The sequence below is a fragment of the Cataglyphis hispanica genome, chromosome 18 (genome assembly GCF_021464435.1).
Source record: "Cataglyphis hispanica isolate Lineage 1 chromosome 18, ULB_Chis1_1.0, whole genome shotgun sequence".
NCBI lineage: Eukaryota > Metazoa > Arthropoda > Insecta > Hymenoptera > Formicidae > Cataglyphis > Cataglyphis hispanica.
Window position 1 is genome coordinate 4,715,731 of NC_065971.1, and position 22,229 is coordinate 4,737,959.

At 35.1% G+C, this 22,229-nt stretch overlaps 1 protein-coding gene across 3 annotated transcripts in view; it reads right to left on the reverse strand.

Moving 5' to 3' along the window:
* Positions 1–220: 220 nt before the first annotated feature.
* Positions 221–22,229, reverse strand: part of LOC126856275 (heterogeneous nuclear ribonucleoprotein L) — a 145,214-nt gene continuing 123,205 nt past the window's right edge. The window contains exons 7-12 of one of the 3 annotated variants that reach the window (XR_007688344.1): positions 10,318–10,410; positions 7,911–8,209; positions 6,933–7,156; positions 4,127–4,386; positions 2,475–3,539; positions 221–2,067 (exon numbers count right to left, since the gene is read on the reverse strand). Coding sequence is in view for 2 of the 3 variants with exons in the window: in XM_050604667.1 (XP_050460624.1) it covers positions 3,400–3,539; positions 4,127–4,386; positions 6,933–7,156; positions 7,911–8,209; positions 10,318–10,410 (1,016 nt within the window). In the remaining variant the exon portion in view is untranslated. Of the gene's footprint in view, positions 3,540–4,126; positions 4,387–6,932; positions 7,157–7,910; positions 8,210–10,317; positions 10,411–22,229 lie in introns of all 3 variants that reach the window. The other 2 variants (XM_050604667.1, XM_050604668.1) reach the window with 2 other exon arrangements.

A 22,229-nucleotide genomic window follows, 5' to 3' on the forward strand; every position in this document is an offset into this window, starting at 1 on the left:
TCTCTCTCTCTCTCTCTCTCTCACAGATAATGGACAAAACAGCGGGTATATTCACGCATCTCAAGGGCGCGTATTTCGGCCCTTATTATCTTACGTTACGTATGGCCGAGTCTCAAAGAGTCTATTATTTATTTAGTTTAGTAGTAGAGTCGTTTGGTTCGCATCACGCAAAATTTGTTCGGAGATCTAAAACCATTCTTATAAAAACGCCCCTCGGCCCGACAAAATATTACCGAGGGACACTAATATATTGTGTGTCATCGACTTCATTGTTCTTATGTTTTTTTTTTTTCGATATATATAAAATTCTCAATTTTCGCGCAGCCCGCGATCTGATCAAAAGTACGAATGCCAGTGTGACGTTCGTCGAGCGCGTATTTATGCACACGAACGTACGGGCACTGGTACGTGTCGTCTCGTCGCAACCTGAACACTACAGCTTTGGGGGAAGGAGCGGGGAAAATTCCTTCATTTGTTTATTCAATCGGAGAAGCGGAAGTGTAAATGGGAATAATGAAAACAATTTAATTCTCTTAATTGATAGCAGTCTAAATGACTTTATTGTTAATGCTTAGAAACCCGCGAGAAGCCTCGTGCAACGAAAATCATCGAAAAGCATAATTAAAAAATTTTTACGTTGCTACCGAGTGCAAAAACTCTTGATATTAAAAGCAATCGTGAAAATAACTCTCATCCGGGAACCAAAATAATTGTTTTCTTACACATAAAATTTTTTTTTGTAAGAAAAAAAACATTCTTTTCATTTTTATTCTCTTCAACCAAAAATATTACTTAAAAAATGTGTCGACTACTTTCTTTTATTCCAAATTACAACAAGTTAAGAAATAGAAAAATTTCAAAACAGAATATATCAATAATTATATTTTACTCAAAGTGTGTGTGTGTGTGTGTATATACATACATATATATATATATATATATATATATATATATATATATATATATATAATACATATATATATATTTTAAAAGTAATACATATGTAGTTATATGTACATACTTTATATGTACATACTATATTTATTCAATTTAATTTTTTTATAAAGCAAGGGAAAATGTAATTATTTCTTTATTAAAGAAAAATTTCCAATCGTATGTATTCTAATAATATAACATTCTTATATTACAAAAGTGGTATAAGAATCTTAGAATTCATATTTATTTATAAATTCAATTTTTTATGGCCCCAATCGAAATTTTCGCGTTTTTAACGATAATAAATTAAGGAATAAATCCAAAAGTCGCAGAAAATAGTTGCACGCTCGTGGAAGTATGATATGAATTAGCACGTTGTTATGCAAGCTCTTTATGTAAAAATTTTACACTAATTCTTTTTTTTAGAATTCTATAAAAGATTATTCTATAAAAAATCGTCATTTGCATTAGAAAACAAATTTATCCGGATGAGTGTTATTGAAATGTAATATTAAAAAACTGAATATAAAGTAAACGATGAAAAAAATTGCGCGATGCTTGCTGCGGGCCGAGGATATTACGACGATAGAGTAACGCGTTTATCAATAACATTCAAAGCAGATGCTGCAGTTTGCAGCAGCTCGCTCAGTTTCTCGAAAAACACGAATGATTCAGATCATCTTCTGAACACTCTCTTAAATTGTATCCCGTTTTTAATAAGTGGTCGCCAAGAAATCTCCGGTTCATTTTATTGGATCCCACAAAATATGGTCGTCGAGGAGCACGTGGCTCGGTTTCAGAATTAATGTCGTGCATCGCGCACGCGGATTTAAGATAAATCGACCGTAAATACGAGCGAACGAGCGAGCGAGAGAGCGTCTCGTCGCGGTCGTGAGACATCATATATATGTCCGGGCTTCGCGGAAGCAGCGCCCACCTGTCTGCTTCACGAGCAACCACAACGGATTTCGCACTTTTTGCACTCCAGGTTTTCAGAACCCACGGTCTTCTGAGAAGATTGCCTCCGACGGTCTTCGATCTTCCAGCTGCCCCTCTTCTGAGAGATGCGATCTTCCTCGGTTGATTCTTCTTCCGAAGAAGTTAGACCGTCTTCGAGCCATTCCACTATCACTAAAAAGAATTTTACCTTGTTCAATCTGTCTATTTTCCGATAGTTTTCCATCTTCGAGTCATTCTAAGGTGCCATCTCCTTTCAATAGTTTCTTTTTTGATAGATCATGTAAAAACATGAACAAACAAAGAAACATCTAAAAAGATGTTTGAAAAGGATAAAATTTCGTCGGACAATTCTTCTTCTCAAGGAGATAGACTTTTCGTGATTTGTTTTTTTTTTTTCTAAAATGGTTTCTTCAAGTCATTGCATCTTCTTTAGTTATCTTTTAGTTAATGTAGTGTTATTTTTCTTCACTTTCTAGAACATTTCTTTTTTTTTTTCCTCTTCGATTCGATCTTTTTTAACTCATCTATCTTTGAAATAGTTCATGAAAAAGCTTTCATTTAAAAAAAAAATTTCTCACCAGTCCACATTGATTCCTTGAGAATGAGATTTCAATGATGATCGTGCGCGCGTGGCTCCTCGCGAAGCGTACCGGTTTACTTCCAAGTCCTTGATATGTGTATGCGCGCCGGAGACCACTGATCTCCGAGCTATATACAGAGTCTCCGGGAATGAAGCACGACGTCGTTGCGAGGATTGTGAATCGTTGACTAAAAAAATCTTCGCGACTTCAACACTAGCGTCGCGATGCCGCCACCGATATGTCGTCGTACTTACCGCAACTATCGTCGAATATCGAATATACCGTATCTGACCCGCGTTGACAATTGTTCCTGATGGGATCCGGCATTATCACCGATGCCGAATTACACACATGTCATCGGCAACTTTCCCAACTTTTCGACCGCGACGGCAAAAATCCTTATTATATCTAGGACAATCTGCCCTAAACACGAAATCCTTCTTTAGGAGTCCGGTAGACTCGCGGGAGAATCGATCAGTTTTTCTACCGATATGTCGTGTTCGATTGAAAATTAATATCGTCGCGATATATAATTTCTTTTTCGCCGCGAAAATCGATGTTCCGATTATTCTCCCCGTGTACAGAAGGTTCGTTCTCACCCGATCTCGCTGGCGCGCGCGTTCGTCCCACCCGTTTGGTGGATGGGCCCACCACATCAGTAGGGCCAGAAGGTGGGCAATGGGGGCGGGGGCGGTGGGGGTACGGTCGGGTAAAGGGTCGGGGTGGCTATTAGGAGACAGGTGGGCGGCGGTAAAGGTGGCGGTACAGGCGGTGGCGGCGGTAGGACCGGGGACAATGTTATCGTTGCGGCTGCGGGGTGCAGGGCCGTGCCCGCCGTCGCGGGGGCACACAACGGGTGCAGGGCGGCGAGTGAGGGGCGCTGGCGCTGACGCTGACGCTGCTGGCCCTGGACCTCGCCGTTCTATTCCGAGTCCTGCTGCATTTTGACGTGGCCATTACCGGCGGAATTGCTCGACGCGCTGCCGCTGCTGGGTGGGAAGCTCGTGGGTATGGTGCGCGACGACGAGAAACAGAGTTTCATGATGTAGGGAAACTTGCCGTCTGAAACAGATGAACGCGACAAAGGGGACCGGTGTTGTAATATTTCGTTGTCAAACTTGTTAGCGAAGAAATTGTCGATCGATTAGGATTACTTTGAAGAACCTTTCTCGTTAGGTTTGATATATATATATATATGTATGGATAATTATTCAATTTAATTATTGTCTCTCTATAAATTAATATCAAAATTAAAATAAATATATTTGTACATCTAATGTGATGCGTATAATCAAGATGTTTAATCTGATCTATTATCAATGTTTTGACAAAATAATTTTCTTTGAACAATTTGTTAAATTCCTTGTTTTGTCCGATATTAAATTATGTTCATGTTAAAATATTTTGAAAGAGATGCTCAAACAGAAATTCTTGAGAAAATTCTCAAGAAAAATCTTTACCTATCTGATAACAGAATAATCGTAAACTTGAATAAAGGAAATGAAATCTAAATCCAAAATCGGATAAAATCGTCGGTCATTCGCGAAATATCATTATCTCATAAAATTCTCACGACTGCTATTTCGTGAGGAAACGCTGCATGAGATAAATCCGAGTTTTACGAACGTACGCGCGATATCGATACTTACTGCTATTCTCCAGTGCTGTATGATTGCACTCCATGATAGCAGCCACCGCAATACCAACGCTGCTGAATTCGATGAGACCGGACGACGATCGTTCAGACTTGAGAGGGAATAGCTTGATCGTCGTCGGTGCCTCAATGCCGCGTTCTACGAATACGCGATTTACTGTTTCCTCGGTCAAATCAGGCGGGGTATTGAAGAAATGAACTATTTTCGATGGTGGCTGTATCCTGTTCTTATTAGCCATTGCGGGATTCAGGAATCTGCAACGATATATCGAAAAATCGGGCACTATAGACTTGCAAAAAGAGAGAGAGAGAGAGAGAGAACAATTTCTATAAATTATACACATTTTTTCGCCTAATTTTTGATTAATTTGGAATTATTGTAATGTTAACAAAAATAATGTATATAATGTATTTCATGATTTATCTTTATTTTATTTTGTTTCAAAATTATTAAATAAAACTTTATTATTAATAAAATTATTAATAAAACTTACACGTCCACGTACATTTGTTAATGTCATGGAAAATTGATCTAGTTTTTAAAGTTTCCTTAAATATTTTCATAAAACAATATATTTCACGCGTTTTTTTATTAATAAAAATTAAATAAAATAAAAATCTATCAAAGCTATCAATCATAATATGTCAAATATTGATTTTATTTATCAATTTCTGTAAGAAGAGAGTGAAAAATGCATTTAATATTTTCGCTCATCTTTTACAATATTGTTGTAGATATCTATCATCATTCTGTCAGTTTTGCTCTGACTGGTAAATTTTAAATTGACAATGAACGAGATTTATCGACAGTATACTGAAGAAGTAAATTTCTAGATTTAAAATGTAAAAAGAAACATTTTCATCATTTCAAAATACAAAGCGATATTGGGAAAAAAATATCAAAGTATTTTTTTATATCCTCTCTTCGCTTTGATGAAACCTCAGGGGAAATATACTTATTGTCGGTGTAAAATTGTTCTCTTTCACGACTTGTACAATATTGGTATCTCATTCTCAACAGAAATGTCAGCTTACAGCCTAGTCCCTCAATTACGCGAACGAAAGCGGATTTCCGTATAGAGGAGAAACGTCCACAGGAGATACTCCTGGTGCGCAGTTTGTCTTTCACAAGCTTTAGGGAACTTCTTGTGATTAACTTCTTGCAATCAGAACTCGCGTTCGCGCCCAAGGCATTCCCTGCGGGCGATTAGATTTTTCGTCCAAGCAAAATGCTCACTTCGTCGAGAGAGCACTTCTCACTTTTCAGTCAAAAACATGCATCACGTTTAACAGCGTTTCTTCGCTTTGTCAAATTATTCATTTCAATGAATTATTTGGACTTAATTTGGCAAAATATTGTTTGAGTAAAATTTATATTGACTTTTTCAGAATCGTGTGAAATGAAATGTCGAGACTAAAGATGAAAGAAAATTTCAAATAAAAAGAAAAATAAAAAAAGTTTAAAAAATTTCAAAAATTCTAATAAAAAAAAAAACATCTTACACTGTTGTCTCTTCAATGTTTTTATTGTGCGAGTAATAATTATATTTTATCAACCATGTGAATAGTTAGCGATAAGCAGGAAGCATTTTTCTATAAAACTATTGTTAATTTTGATTCAGTTTTGATGTAAGTGCGAGATTTTAAGCTGCAAATTATTATTCTCGACTCTTCATGTATAAAAGCTCAAATTCTTTCTTTTGACACAATGGCGTAATTTTCGCGCGTGATAAAAACTTCATCATCGGAGATTCATACGGAGAAGGACTCTCTGCATTGTCTGCAGCTCTCTAGCGTAGTCAAAAGAGCTAGAACTTAATCGCCGAGCCTGATTATCAGACACGCCCTTTTGAGTAACTAAAGGACGACCAGAGGAGAGATACGCTGGTCCAAACGCGAAATTGCAATGGTGTCGTTAGTTCCTATTCAACCTTTAGATTTGATTCTTCCGCTCGGGCGCATCCGCTTCCCGAGCGTGACCAGACAAGGCCGTGACTCAAGCTGCGAATGAGAACTGGAGATTTTCAGCGTTACGAAGCGGAGAAATTTAAATCGTTCTCGTTTACGCGTTTTCATTTAATTAGACTTCCGAGTTTAATCTCGTCGCAATCTGCCGGATCGTGCCGAACACGCCCCGCGTTATGTTACCTCTTCTTAAGATCCGCATAAAAGATGATGACGGGGAATAGGTCGATTAGGCAAGGTAGCGTTATCAAGATCTGTACTTTCTAAGATCGACAACCTCGGTGGCAAAGTTAGTTACGTATCAATTTATTATATATAAGTCCACCAATATATCTCATAGAAATCAAGTTTTATAGGATCATATTTTATAGTTATCATATATATGATAAGAAACAAGTCGCAGAAAAGAATATTTCTTTAAGTTTAAAACTTATTAATTAAATACGATTTATTACAAAATTTATTTAAAGACATTTTTATTTAAAAATTTTACGAATCTTATGTCAAAAATAAAACTGTAATAGATTGCAAATTTTTTCATTTTTTTTTTATCACACGCGAGATAAAACGTGCGATTAAATGGCGAGGAAAGAACAGTCGCCGTGAAAACTCAGAGATATGTACAATGAGAGTATACATGTGTGTATATATATATATATATATATATATATATATATATATATATATCCTCTCGCCTTATATATAACACAAGAGAATATCGCGGAGAATGAAAGAAAGATCAAGCGGAGACAAATGGCCTTCACGAGGGGAAGAACAAACTGAGCGAAAAATGACAGGAGAATAAAATGCGAAGAGTCGCTAGTACCAAGACTCACCTGTTATTCTTGCTTCCCGTGAAGTCCTTGAAGCTCGCTGTCTTGTCGGGTAGGATATAAGGGTTGGTGACGTCCGAAAGGAAGGCCTGCTTCGAGAAGCCGAGCTGTAACCTGCCGTCTGTCCCGATCGTGACGTTATTCAGATTCTGTAAACATCGCTCCACGGCTATGCTGTCCCCCATCTGTATCATCGCGCATCCTTCCTTCGTTTTTAAGAATTTGACCTGCGATCAGAGAGCTTGAAGTTTATCGCACGGCATTATGAAAAGTGCACGATGTTCGCGAACTGATAAAATACGCTCCTCTTCTCGAAATAATCCGCGATCAATCGTTAGCCGATATCGATAATTTTCATCAAGCGTGTGTAAAGAGTATCTGTTCGTACAAAGTTAGTCGAGTCGAATTTTTTCTCTCAACTTCGATCTAACATATACCCTGATATTTTTTTACGCAGTTACCTTATATTAAAAATATTTAATCTATAATTTTGTGGAAAATTCCTCTTTTAAATCTTTAAACGAGAAATTAATGGTTTACTGACTTTTTGAGATAAAAAGTAAGAACTCAATATAATGCAGTTCTTATATAAATGAAATCTCTCAAAATCTTTCAGAATCCATAAATGTGAAAAAAATAAAGATTGAAAATTTCGACTCGGGATATTTTCTTTCATGTTTCAAATCACTTTCCGTATATTTAATTAAACTGTTTGATTCGCTAAAAACTATATATTTAATAAATGAATCATTAAATACAGAATACAAACTGCACGAAAACCTCTGCTAGTCCTTGTTAAATGCAAGTACATACATTAGGGATGTCGACAGCCGTACCATGTTAACGGAATTCCCGCGTCATGAGATGATTAAGTCGTACAAGCTCCTTTATGTATGCATACATATGGGGCCCGCACGCACGAGCTCGCTTACATTTAGCAAACACCTGCGTTGTACAAAGAGATTCGAGGTCACTGCCTACCTTTGTTACATTGCCGTACAAGCAGAACAGGTTGAAGAGCTTGTCGGTATTGACTTTGTCCGGTTGCAGGCCGTACACCATCATGACTGAACCCTGCGTGCTCGAGGGTGGCGTTTGGCCCAGGGTGGGCACGTAACTCGGTCGAGGTGGCGTGGGATGTAATGGCTCGCGGCCGCTGAAATCGCTCTTGATTCCGTAACGCTCGACATACGGCTCCGCGTACGTCGCTGGCCCGTTGAAGTTCTCCTCGTAACGATCGTGACCGGCGCCTGGCGGAAAAGTGACCTGCGGCGTGGAGCCTGGAAGCAGAGATGCACATACGATGCACTAATACGGACGCGTGAGACAAATGACGCGCGCGAGACATTGGATAACTGAACATTATTGTTGTTGTTCACCACGGGAACGCCTGTCTGCAACGTGCTGATGGATACGCGTAGCTGTTCGAAATCGGGGCATTGCGAAAGAATTTAGCACAGTCGCAATAAATCGTCATAATGCAGACTCTCTGCTCAATGTTTATAAGAAAGATTTTTATATTAAAACAGAATAAATATGCATATATACTTAATTAATATTATTGGAAAAATTAGCAAAAATGAACGTTAAAGTAAACGTTGATTTTATGCCATTCAATTTATGAATAATTGATTTAATTATTTACTTTATATATATTTTTTATTTATTATATATAACTTTTATACATGAAAGCAATCGAGTATTAATTTCGTAAATGAGGAAGAGTTTGTAAAAAAATTTATTATATTCTTATTTATTATATTAAATTTAATATATTCTCCTAAAGAAATATTCATAAATATTCACAATATCTTAGAATATTCCTGCGTTTTATGCAAAGGCAGAACAAATTAAATATAAAAACAAAGAAAAGATAGACGAAATAAAAGCGATACCAGCATTAAAGCGAACAATTCAAACGGTTGGCCGAAGTAATACAAGCCGGCAAGAGAAACTCTATTGGAATGGTAATGCAATACTGTATCGGCTGCATGTAGCTGATTGTGAGTATTAAATGTTGCGACAAATGGTATCGATTAAAATGTCGGAGGTTATTGGGAAAAGTGAGTCGCGGGGGTGAATTACGATAATGTTTTATTCGATAAGGTTTCAACTATCGGATTATATCGCGCGCAACGAGACTCGAGTGATTTCGATTGCAGTCGCGTTACATTCGATTCAACGATTTCCCGTCAAAATAGGATAACGGTCGCAATTGACTTATGGCGATAGTTTTAGACCAAGAGCTATATACCAGCAATTATTTCCCCGAGGTCAATATTAGACCAGAAGCGTTCAATAGCTTAGACATGACGCATATAGGAGACTACTATTGATGCTTGCAATAACTTCAACACATCCATGATCGATGCAACAGAGTCACGTGTTGCTTACACGACAAATCCATTTAAATTAATTATTAAATCGACATCTTTGTGATACGAGTTTCCTCGTGACATTACAGAACAATGAATTCTGAAAGTAGCCTATTATTTATACTTTACAATTAATAAAAATAGACGAAAAACAATTTCTGTAAAACTCTCTTGATTTTTAAACTTATTAAATTTTTCCAAGGACCAATTTTTTTAATTTGAATATATAAATTTTTGAATAATTTATTAATATACATCTATTGAATAAAAAATTGCTTAAAAAATTATTAAATATTTTCCGATAAATGTATCTAAGTACAATATTTTAAAATGTGTAGATTTTAATGTTTATTTAATGTTTTTTCAATTTTCTGCTTTTATTATTATAACGTTTTAAAATTATAAAATTACACAACATATAAAGTTTTCAGAATTTGCATACATATTATGCATCTTATTTGCGTTGTAAGTTTAAAATTGTTTGTAATATTCCTCCGGGAAAACTTGTATATATACTCGGTCTCTTATTTATATTTCACAAAATGTGCGATGAAAAAATAAGCCTTCCACGCTCGTGTTTTTACAAAAGAAAACCCTTCTAATAAAATCGTTTCCAATTTAATACGCTGAAATTAGAAATTTCCTTCGCATAGAAATTTCTCGAACGCATGTTTTACGAATGCGGTAATTGAATATTTCCCAGATAAAATGATTTTGCAAAGTAAGTTTTTCTCTTATTATACGTTGCGAACAAATGTGCCCGACATGCTTTCCCTTTCGGGAAACATCTAGATCTAGAACATCGTTTCGCTTCGCACTTCGTCCGTCTTCCATTAATCCGTTCTCATTTTTTACACGTGTTCACGGAAAGCTTGCGATCGCCTGGCCCATCTATTTTCCAAACCGGTGAGCTTGATTTGGCCATTAGGTATCGACGAACAGGATAGATGGACAGACGGTCGAATGGACGGAGAGACGGAAGGAGAGAAAGACAAATACGGACAGACACTCACCGTATGGCTGGGGCGCGGCGCCGTATCTTGGTTCGGCCAAAAGGGGAGCCGGCCTTCCATTTCCTGTCGCGTCGTTTTTGTGTGTGCTCGAGCCTGCAATAGAACGACAGTTCGTCCATGAGACTATAATCATCTACGACGGGTACATTGCGTTCCACACAGCCGTCGCGACGAGATAAACGATGTTACGAGCCATTTATCCTTCCTAGTCATTTGAATAAAAAAAAAAACTTCTCCAATTTTAATATTGATTTCGGACCATTCGCCTATATCGCTGATTGTCATACATACTTTAGATTATATTAAGATATCCATAAAAGAGTAAAAATTTTATAAGCGCAATGACCAAAAATCTCGCAGCCGTTCAATTTAAGAATTTTTAAAGATAATTAATTTTATAAAATATAATTTTATATTTATAAAATTTATAAAATATAAAATTATATTAAAATTTATAAAATATAATATACTTTTTATTTTGCTTTGAGAGATGTATTGATCTGTCTGTCGGAGAAAAAAAATCAATTTCAAATCGAGTTGTATTGAAATATGTTTAATGAATAAGTGTAGAGTATATATTTTATTAATACATTTCTTGCAACAAAAAGTGGCATTATTGTTTATAGGCGGTCTACGTAGTAGACGCACTTGTCATTCGCGCGACGACACTTTTAAAAAATATAGGTTTAGCTTCAAAATTCTGTAACTCAAAAAAAATCATAGGAAAATTTTTAAAAAAGCATTTTGTAAGCAAAATGTTGTAGCTTATAGATCTTAAGTTGAATTTTTCGAGAGAAATTTTTTTATTGAGCTACAGGGTGTCAAAAATATGTAATTTTAAAGATCAAAATAATATGCTCTTTTTTTAAAGCACAGAAGAAGAAAGATAAAAAATTTTTTTAAAATCACTAGCGTGCTGAAGTTAGAATGTCAAGCTTCAAAATGCTTTTTTAATTTTGTATTTACGATGATTTTTTGTCGATTTTCAGCGGTTGGAAAACAGCCAAATTTTTAGAATATAAAAAGTGTGCCTTATTTTTTTGAATAATATACTTTTTCATTACGATATTTATCGACATATATGCTTTCTTTTTAAATAGATTATTATTCTTTTGTTATAACGTAAGTGTGAATAAATAAACGAGTTAAAATTAAAATTTTACGAAATGTAATATTCAAAAACATAAACAACATGTCTTTGCTGGTCAATCGTGCGATAAATTTTGATCGATTATATCATGTTTTGTGTTTAATAAAAGGTAAAGTCATTTAATCACGTGTTGTTTTCATTCTCGCGCGCGTAGTGAAAATTCGGCGTGTGTTTTCAATGGCGTACAACGCGCTATTGTTTACGACGCGCTATTGTTTACAATGAGGTCTACGACGTCTACGTGATTCACGCAGTTGCCTTGTTGTCATTCGCGCGACGACACTCGAGCAAGAAGGTAACAGCGTGAATCGCTCCGTCGTATTATTTCTCAAAATACCGTTGCGACAATTATTAAAAGATATGAAGTGCGACATTCTCCAAGAGATTGATTCTTAAGATTTAAAAAACGGAAATCGAAACGTAGAGATGCTAAATTACTGTTTCATTGCAATACTCATGGGCAACATATTACGATAGTTACCATATTGTATTATAACATAAATGTGAATATATATACGAGCTAAAATGAAAGTTTCACGGAATATAATGTTCAAATATGCCTCTTTGTTGATTAATTACGATATGAATTTTGATCAAATAAATCGTGTTTAAATATGCGAAATACAGATTACCTATTATATACAGGTACCTCCGCGCTTTCAATACAAAAATGGTGGGCGTATTATATTCATGTTAGCTATAAATTTCAAAATATGATGCGAGATATATTCAATTCCAAATGTTTACAGATATAACATTATCGCTGGCAAATATCATTATGAAACAGTAATTTGTATAATTCCCACTTCCTATGTTTCGATTCCTATTTTTAAATATTGCGAGAAATCTGCTTTGATAAATAGCTGTTAACTTTTACGAGTTTGTCAATCATAAAAATTAATTCATTTAGGCTGATAATCTCTAATCATTCGTCGGGGATGTCGCTCTCGTCATCTCTCAGCATTTGTTAGCAATAGAGGTAACTTGGCGCTTTCCAAATACCGAGCAAATCGTAGTTTCGTGCGGACTTAATTGTCGCGTTGTTTTTTCGTAAATCGCATTAAAAAAAATGCGCGTTTCATATGGTTAAGTGGAGAATGCCGATATAAAGTGTCGCGCGATCGTTGGGTTTTGTTGAAGGCGTGCGCGCAGTTTTGTTTTCGCAAATGGCTAGACAGAGTGTTTACACTTACGTACAATACAAACATTATTTCGTGGTGATAAATAAAATATTTCTTGTGAATGAAATATCACACGGTATTCGGTGTTTGCTTTCGGGCATGTAACAAGCTGTTTACCTATCGTTACTTTGCCGAGAACGAGTAAATAGGCAGCGACGCGAATTACTTATTTCTCTCCCAAATAAAGTCATAGGAAATTCCAAACGCGATTATTTTCTACAATTATTGCAATAGTTACGATATATTATTAACTTGCGCGATTAATTAATTTTTATAATATTTTAACGAAACTTAACTCTGTTAATGTTGTCGTGCGATACCCAGCAACAATCTCGGCGTTATTCGCGTGATTTTCTCGGTCTTTGAGAAAACATCGCAAATACATTAAAGATAAATTTTCAAGTCAAATGGTCTATGCGCATTCAATTATAATATGTACTTAATATGTTTGTATTTAATATTACGTATTTTAATACACTTATCGACCACGTAGTTAATATCCGCGTTTAAACCTCGTTGCTTGACAAAAACGTATTTAAAACGCATATTTTACATGATTATTTGATTAAAATATATCGCATAAAAAAAAAGATCAGAGCGATGACGCTATTTTCAGATAGCCATTCTTGCTCGATGTTCATTTTTTGGAGTAATTGCATCCCTTTTCGCAAAAATCATTGAATATCGCTTATTTTCAATCGTGGAATTCGGGAGTGCCGTATAAAGTTTCGCGCGTTTGTTTTTTAAAAAAGTGGACGAGTCACCTGTGCAACCGTCATTAACTATATTTTCGCGAATGAATATAATGCGCGAGTGTAATAAACCTGAGAAAAAGAAGCACTGACAATCTGAGAGGAGGAGATCTGAAGAGGCATCAGGTGTCGGCGGAGCAATCTTGAGGTGAGCGATTTATGTATTTTTTATTTTGTATTATTTTTTTTATCTCCGTAATAGTAATTATTTATTTCACATCATTGCGTAATGGAATAATATTAAAAATTTTGGACATTGCTTTATATATATATATATATATATATATATATATATATATAATTTTATATATTTGTGTTTTTTCAGACCACCGTAGTGTGGTCTGAAAAACTATAACTCCGCTGTTGCGCATTGTGTGCCGGTGAGTTTTAAATTATTTTTTATTTTAATCTCAAAAAAGCTCTTTTTCTTAAAAGCTTCATAATTCTTATTAAGATTACGTATAATAAATATTACATATTATACGTATAATAAATAATTCAATTAATAATAAAGATGATGAAAGTACAGATTTATACATTTTAAGCTTGTAATATTGTGTAAATTAAAATGTAGCTGATGGAATGCCTCGCATAAATCAATTCCATATGCAAACTTAAAATCTCAAATTACACACAATAATAAGATAATGCGCTTGAAATAATATAATTTAGATTTTGATGAAATTCTTGATGAGAGAAGTCGATACAGTACGTATCCCGCGTTCTCTCTGATCAGTAGGAAAGACAATAGTAATAGAACAACACATTTTGCATAAACCGTATTTGGTACTTCATATATATCCCGTGTAATATTAGTTTATATTAAACCGCGCTACATCTACATATATACAGATACACGTATGTATATCTTCAAGATAAACGTGAGTTACCTTTTGGTATATCTACTCACATTATAGAGCATTCTATATTGTATGCAAGAGCTTGTTACTGCAACAAGCTATATCATTTCATCCTCTCTCTCTCTCTCTCTCTCTCTCTCTCTCTCTCTCTCTCTCTGTTTCTCTCTTTGTACGCGTGTATGTGTGTATGTGTCCCCTCTCGAATATTCGATATTCGTCGCGTCTTCTCTCGAGCGGTTGCAATCTTCAGCGAGAGACGCCCATCTTCATTTGAAATAGAACGTTCCTTCTATCGTTCAAGTCGCATCAATCACCTGATTGGTGTTCGTCGAGAAGGAAGCAATCGCTTTAATCCTGTTTGATCTCCAGGATCGAGTCCGATACCACTCTATTGTGGACGTACAGAATCCCAGGCAGATTAATTGCTAATTAAGATCGGTACACTAATACCGCCGCTACCGCGTAATTGTAGGATGTATAATGTTTGATTTAATTGCAAAGCTAATTGGAAGAGCGAAGATGTATGTTCGTCCTTTTAAAAATAGATTTGAGAGGCAAATGTCATTTTAATAACAGATCGATATTTGAAATATATTTGGGGTGGAAAATGGAATATTTGCCCGAAAAACATATTGATGTGATTTGCATCTCAATGCAAATGTAAAGTTGCTGTCAACTATATCAATCATAAGAGAGCACCGTGTTATGTTTACAAAATTAATAATGCTTATAGTTGAAAATATAGGCGGTTAAAAATGGTAGTCGATATTTTTCCAGTTCTTAAAATTATAAATAAAACGCGCCGACGACTTGATAGCTTAAAACAATTCGATGATTTACAAGATTTTAATGGAAATAATAATCGCGAGCCCATTCTAATCTGCGAGTTAATCATTTAATGTCGCCGAAATGAAGTGCGCTGCTGGCTGGCATGGCTGGCCCGTATTTTCTAATAACGAAATAGGAGCAGAAGCACGGCGGAGCGTGTGGTCTGCGACAAACTCGAGGAACAGCGCATCTGGTCTGGGCGTCGTCGAGATCCTCGCGAGTCCATGAAACTCGATATTGGCACTTGTAGAAGTCGTACAGGTCCGCGGAAATTGCGATTTCGGATACTGGCGGGAACCACGCCAGTAGTCGCGTCGCTGGGAGTTTCCGCCGATGGGTTGTTTGTCTTGGCCGCCCGGCTTCTCGGAACAGCGACACGATTAACGAATTTACCCGTTCACGAACGGGCGAACGCGAAAATACCTTATTGACAGTTGGAAATTGGGAACAGTTAAGACAGCTCATGACATTTATGATTCTATTTGATTTATTTGGATAAAGTACGTTTTATTTTCTGTCTCGGAAAAAAGATATTTTCTCGTTAGTTTCTGTACAAAATATCTCCCTCTCTATTTCTCTCTCGTTCGCAAGTGTCAAGTTTGAGCGATGGACGTTCGGCCGTAAATTAATAACGCCACCGTAGATGCTCGCTGTCAAGTTAAATCAGTACGACATAGAGAATTTCAATCTCCAAAACAATTTCACCGCGAACAGCAATTCATAGCATTCTCTATTATTCTCATAATCGAAATAAGAGACCGTCCATTCGCTCTTAAGCAAATTATTAATTATTAATATTAAATAATTCAACAATTACGCTTATATAGGTTATCGTTAAAAAAACGGATAAAAAAATCCTTCCTAAAAATTCCATCTAACTACAGATATTACAAAATATATTGAATAACAAAAATAATTGCTAAAAACATTTATTTTCATAAATATTCGATTCATACTAAATTTCATATATAAAACTTGTCCCATAAATCTCAAGATGAATGTCGGGCGATCTATCAAAACCGTTGAATTAATAACGCTGCTATGGATGTTTGCTGCCGGATTAAACCAGTATGGTTTAGTGGCGCGCAGGATTTCAATCTATAAAACAATTTCAACGCTAGAGCATTGCATCGTAAAGGTAAATGTCATTACGATGGCAATGTAACGATGTCGGAATCCACGTGCGATTATTACAAGCGGATATTAGAAATCGTAGGTCATTGGGCTGTTGCTCACCGGGTGAAATTGCAATTTTATGGTCGACAAGACGCGTGATAGGGAAATTACGATCACCCTCTGATCACCCTTGCAAAAGTCTGCGCGCAAGAGGTTATCGAAGATTTTCTTCTTTTCTTCCCCTTTTCGGGTGAAGTAAAATCCTTCATCCCTCGCGTTTCTGCGAGAATGCGACGGAAACAAATGCCGGCAAAATATATATATATATTTGATTTATTTGGATAAAGTATGTTTTATTTTCTATCTTGGAAAAAAGATCTCTACATTTTCCACATAAAATATTATAAAATATATAAAATATTTAATATATATAAAATACATATGCGATACATCTTCATATATTTCAGTATTGCATTAGTCAGATTTAAATGCTAGACTTTTAAATCAATTTGCATTCTATTTTTTTATCGACAAATTGGATAAGCATTATTCTTTGTAAATTCAATAATAAAAATAAAATTTTGTTTAATTTCTTCGAATTAAACGCGATAATATATTTAACGTTAAAAATAATCTTTTCGAATTAAAAAAAATTTAAAAATTTCGTGTGGAGATCCGTAGAATAATACACGATGCTCAATATATTCTAAAGATAGCAAGCTATGTTAACTTGGTCGATAACGGTGCAAGTGGTATATTGATCGTAGGACCGGAAGAAACGACGTATAGATTATTTGAACGCGGACGGGATTAGTCGACGATGTTACAAACGCTAGCCGTAAGACGATACATGTATATGGAAACGATATATATCCGGGATTCAGGATTAAAGCTCAATCTCTTTGAAGTCACGAGTGCTACTATATTGTGGAGATAAAACGGAACAGATCTGAATACTGAACACTGTCATCAAATGTCACTTTTTCTTTAAGAGAATACAGATAATCTTTCGTGTCTTTGAACGATTTCTCATTTTATCGAGACTTACTTTGTGACAGTAAAAGGAGTGAGATAAAATAATGCGACAAATGCCGAGATTTTTGCAAGCACGAAAAACCGTGAAACAAGAGCTTTTAAATTAGATATAAGTCCGCGATCGTTAAATGTTACAGCCCCATAGCAATTCCCTTGCTATTATCAATTTTCAACTTAATAACGCGGAAAAGAAATAGCTAGTGTGGGGGATCTGGAAAAGCTTTCAAAGTTCTATTAAGCAGTCCAATTGTACTGAAAAATAAAGGCGAACGACCTAAGCAATAAATGCATTCAGCAGGACTATATCAAGTTATATTCGAATTAATTGCATGAAAAGAATGATTTTATAGATATATATAAATTGCTTTATTAATAAATGCATTTTCAGTCACCATTGTGGAAAAAATAGAAGTAGAAAAGTAAAAAACATGAGAAATGCTAAAAACATTCTCATTTATCTTTTTTTTTTTTTTATAAATATAACAAAATATAATAAAATGAAATAAATAAACTGTAATAAGATATATCTATTTTAATATTAATAAAGATAAGATAAGATAAAATAACAAACATTAAGTAATGTCACAATTATTTTTGTATTTTTAATATTATTAAAAAACAAAAATATATGCAATTAGTCTAGAAATGAAAATTCAATTTAATATTTTTCGATAATTTATTTTAATATTTTAATAATAAAAATTTAATTAATATATTTTAAAATAACATACAATGTTTGCCATAGTTTTCTTAACAATGACGTATCGAAAGTTATTATTGCGAGATCCCCCTTCAAAGCAAATATTTGAAGGTTTTTTTCGGGAAATCGGCGTGTATAGTGCAACAGGTATACTTAATCTAACAGAGCAAAGTGTCGACAACGATCGACAAGAAGTATGAAAAACCAGGGGACTCTTTGTTAGATTTCAAGATTAATATTTCGCTTGAAAACGAGATGGGATCTTTCGCTTTATGCTGTGGAGAACGTTGCGATTATCTCCAAAGCAATGCGTATGCAAATCGATTCGTGTCGATTAGAAATTACGAATGCATTAATAATTGCACTAATTGCCTCAACTGCATCCCTATTTCGGACGATTTACCTATATCGCGTTTGATGCGAAAACCAATTTACATCTCGTACACGTGCACATTCTGCGATTATTACTATTGTTATTGTGTCATTAGGTGTGCGCAAGTGTCTAATATCGTTTCGACATGTTCTTGCATGAGATAAACTCGTTAATCATTTGATAATGGATCGTTCTTAATCCTAGAAGTACGATCTATCCCACGTGTACGATGCATAATAGATCAAAATTCGCAAATTATATTAATTCACTTTTACTATCACTCTTGATATATCATTAACATTTTTATTACGTCAACGTAAAACTGTATATTTACTAGACGCACGTTATATTCGTTCTCATAATTTAATTGTTAAATGCTATGATTATCACAAGTAGAAAATAAAATAATTATTGTTGATGTAGATGATAAATTATTTTATCACAAGAAACAAATTGCTATAATTAAAAAATTTAATAACATATTCTATAAATAAAATTTTTAAGATAAAAATTTCAGATTAAATGCAAGATATAAAATGTTTTATTAAAATTAGAATTAAAGATTTTTTTATTCATTCATAGCATTCAGCAATTATCACAATTATGAAAATAATAAATGTCATCGTACGTTTCACATGTTTTACATCACATGTAAGATAAATGCTTTCTGTATTTTCTCATGAAATATTCAGTATGCTTGCTTTTTACTTGTGACTTTTTATATGGCAAAATTATAGATTTTGAAGATCACGCTTTATTCAGATGAAATGGTCCATGTCAAATTTACGTTTAAAACACACTTTCGGCTCAATTGACCAGGATTTAGATTAAATTCTATACTGTTATTACTTTTCCTCTTTCTTTATTAAAATTTTTATTTCGTTTCTAAAAGTTGTCTTAACTTGCCTTCAAGATAAACTTATGATGCAACAATTATAAATTGCAATATTCGCAATACTGATGCAAGAACACAATAGAATAATAAACTATTATATGAAGAAAATATTCAATGTGTAAGAATCTCTAAGGAAACTCTACATAATTTTTAATTAAAACTTCCCCCCTCCCTCCCTCTCCATATACTAACAAATTTTATATAAGTTTTATTTTATTGTATACAAAGAATAATAAGAAACATAATGAAAAAATGCTCCATATAAAAATTCACCAACATAAAATTTGTCGTGCATAATTTATAATACAAACTTATATCATTTTCTCGAGTAACTTTCGTAAACTTTATTTTGCCCGAGAGCGCTACACTCATTTCTCATTCCCTTTGCAAGCAAATAAGGTCTCTTAGGAACTTTTTGAGGACATGCTATATAGCGAATGCCCGAATCTATAGCATTTGCAAGCTCGCTAATTGCGCAGCATGATCAACTAGCTATGTAAATAGCCGAAAGCATTTCTGCGATTAATTAGTATTATTGTACATGCCAACTTCACTGACCATGAACGGCCATTTCCGCATTGTCCCAGAGCGCCCATCTAATAACAATCATTATGAGGGCATCTCCAGGTAGAGCATAAATTTAGTCCCTTTGTGGTCAGCAGGCCGCTGGCGCACTGTTTGCAGTCGGTACATAATGCTATCATACTATAGTCTCAATGTGACGGCCTAACAAATTGAATTAATCTTGAATGTTCTCGCATCATGAGTCGCGATTCCAAGCTTCAAATATGGATTACAGAATATAATGAGGAAAGCATATATTATAAAACGTCACTATTTTATCGATACAATAAATATAAATTCATATTAATTTAGAGACGCTTTAAATTTTGATTCTGAATAATAATTTCAATTGAAGTTAATTAAGAAAACTAAGAAAAAGTGATTAAAAACTTTTAATTACATATATTTTATTTAACAAATGCAAATATTTGGCAAGTAAAAAAAAAAAAAAATACAATAAAGACCAAAGATATGAATGCAATAATACTTAAAAATTCTGAAATTCAAAGTATGCATCTTTCTGCTTAACATAATAGACGACCATACTTACACTAGCCGCTAACGATCTAGCATGATCGATTTGCAAAGTAATCAATATATTTTTTTACATACAAAAAAGCACATGCTAATGATCATTATATACATGTCATTTCACATTTTTCATATATTTTATTCAACACTTTCATCTTCTTATTTATAATATCCATCTGAATACATACATGTCATCTTAAAATGTCATCGCACACATCGACAGCGAATTTATCGATAAGCGCGTACATGATAACAACATGAAAAATTATTTCCATAATAGAAAAGACCTTTTCGTTATACGCATACATTGGATACGTATCAGTATTCCGTATGTACGTATACATATTTCGCTTAGAGCTTTCCTTGGAGCTTTCAATCCGCCACTTGAGAGATTACTATGCTCTAATGGCTCCAGTATATTTCTCACTCTGGGGATTCGGCTTGCGGCGCTTCGCCCTTTCCGCAAGCCAATGTTACGGATATTAGCGGTCTAGTGTAGGCAGGTAGATATATACATATATATATGAAAGAGGATGTCCACGTGGTGCGCGATCTGATGTCTTGAGGTCCATGCTTCGCTCGATGCTTCGTTGACGCGCGTTTAGAGGGGAGAGGGGACGAACAATATACTCGAACTCACTTACCGTGCGGTCTCGCGGCGACACGTGGCACGTGTCTCGGTAGAGTCTCTGTCGAGCCGTCTGTCTTGCCGCTCTCGACAACTCACGGTGCGAACGGACGAGCAGACGGACGAACGGATGGACCGCACATCCGTGTTTTCCGGACATCCAACATCCGTGTATTCACTCTCATTCTCCGTAGCTAGTGGTAGTGGTAGAGGGAGGAGGGGGAAATGAGCCGTAGACCTGCCTAAGCCCCCTCTCATTCACCACCGGGCCCTCAACTCCACGTTCCACGTGAGAATCCATCATCACCATCAAGTCAACAACGAGTAGGCTGCATCTGCACACAGACAAACATTCCAACATAACAATCCCCTTTCCATTCTCTCTTTCTCTCTCTCTCTCTCTCTCTCTCTCTCTCTCTCTCTCTCTCTCCCCCGATTTCCTTCCCGTAATCACCGGTTTCCCATCGCTCGGGGTGGGAGGAACGGAGTAATTCCGATGGTGTGTGCATTATACGAATCCGTACATGTATATGTTTTAACACATAAACTCTTATTTATATACTCCGCCGAGAGAGTTTAACCCGCCCGTCGATCTCGACGCCGACCCCTTCCTCTTCGGTCATGTGCGTGACAAGCGAGAGGAGAGATTGAATAGTCGTGTGAGTAATATACATATACGTACGGGGGCGTAATGTATATATGTATATAGATATATACGTATATATGTATATGCACGGCTGGTGTATGAGACGATGCTCGTCGGCGACCGGAAACGTTTCCCGTCGTGCGGAAGATGCGCCCGAGTGGTTTCCGATGAAACTTCGATGATGCCATCAAACAGCGAGAACGAGCTGGTCGAGACGACTTATTTCAACGTCTATATCTTGTTCGATATTTTCTTGAACTTTTGAACTATTTCATCGGAATGATTTGTGATATTTTTCATAGTATTATTGCTATTATATATCTCAATATCAAAGAAATAGTAAATGTCACTTGAACATTCGACATATTGAACTTGATTGTCTACATTAAACTGTCGATTAAATTGGCATAATGTTAATAATCAACGTTATCTACTTAAAGATTAATTAGAGAAGTATAGACATTATGTCAAAAATATAGATTTCGTTCAATGACGAGACAACTTTAATAAAAATTTAAATCATAAAATTTGATTTTAAAATTCTCTACACATACGCCACATATACGCTTTTATTATTAAAAGTTTTAAATTAATACTTTACATGTCGTAACACGAAATAATAATTGATGAATGTAAATAACTCAATTTTGACG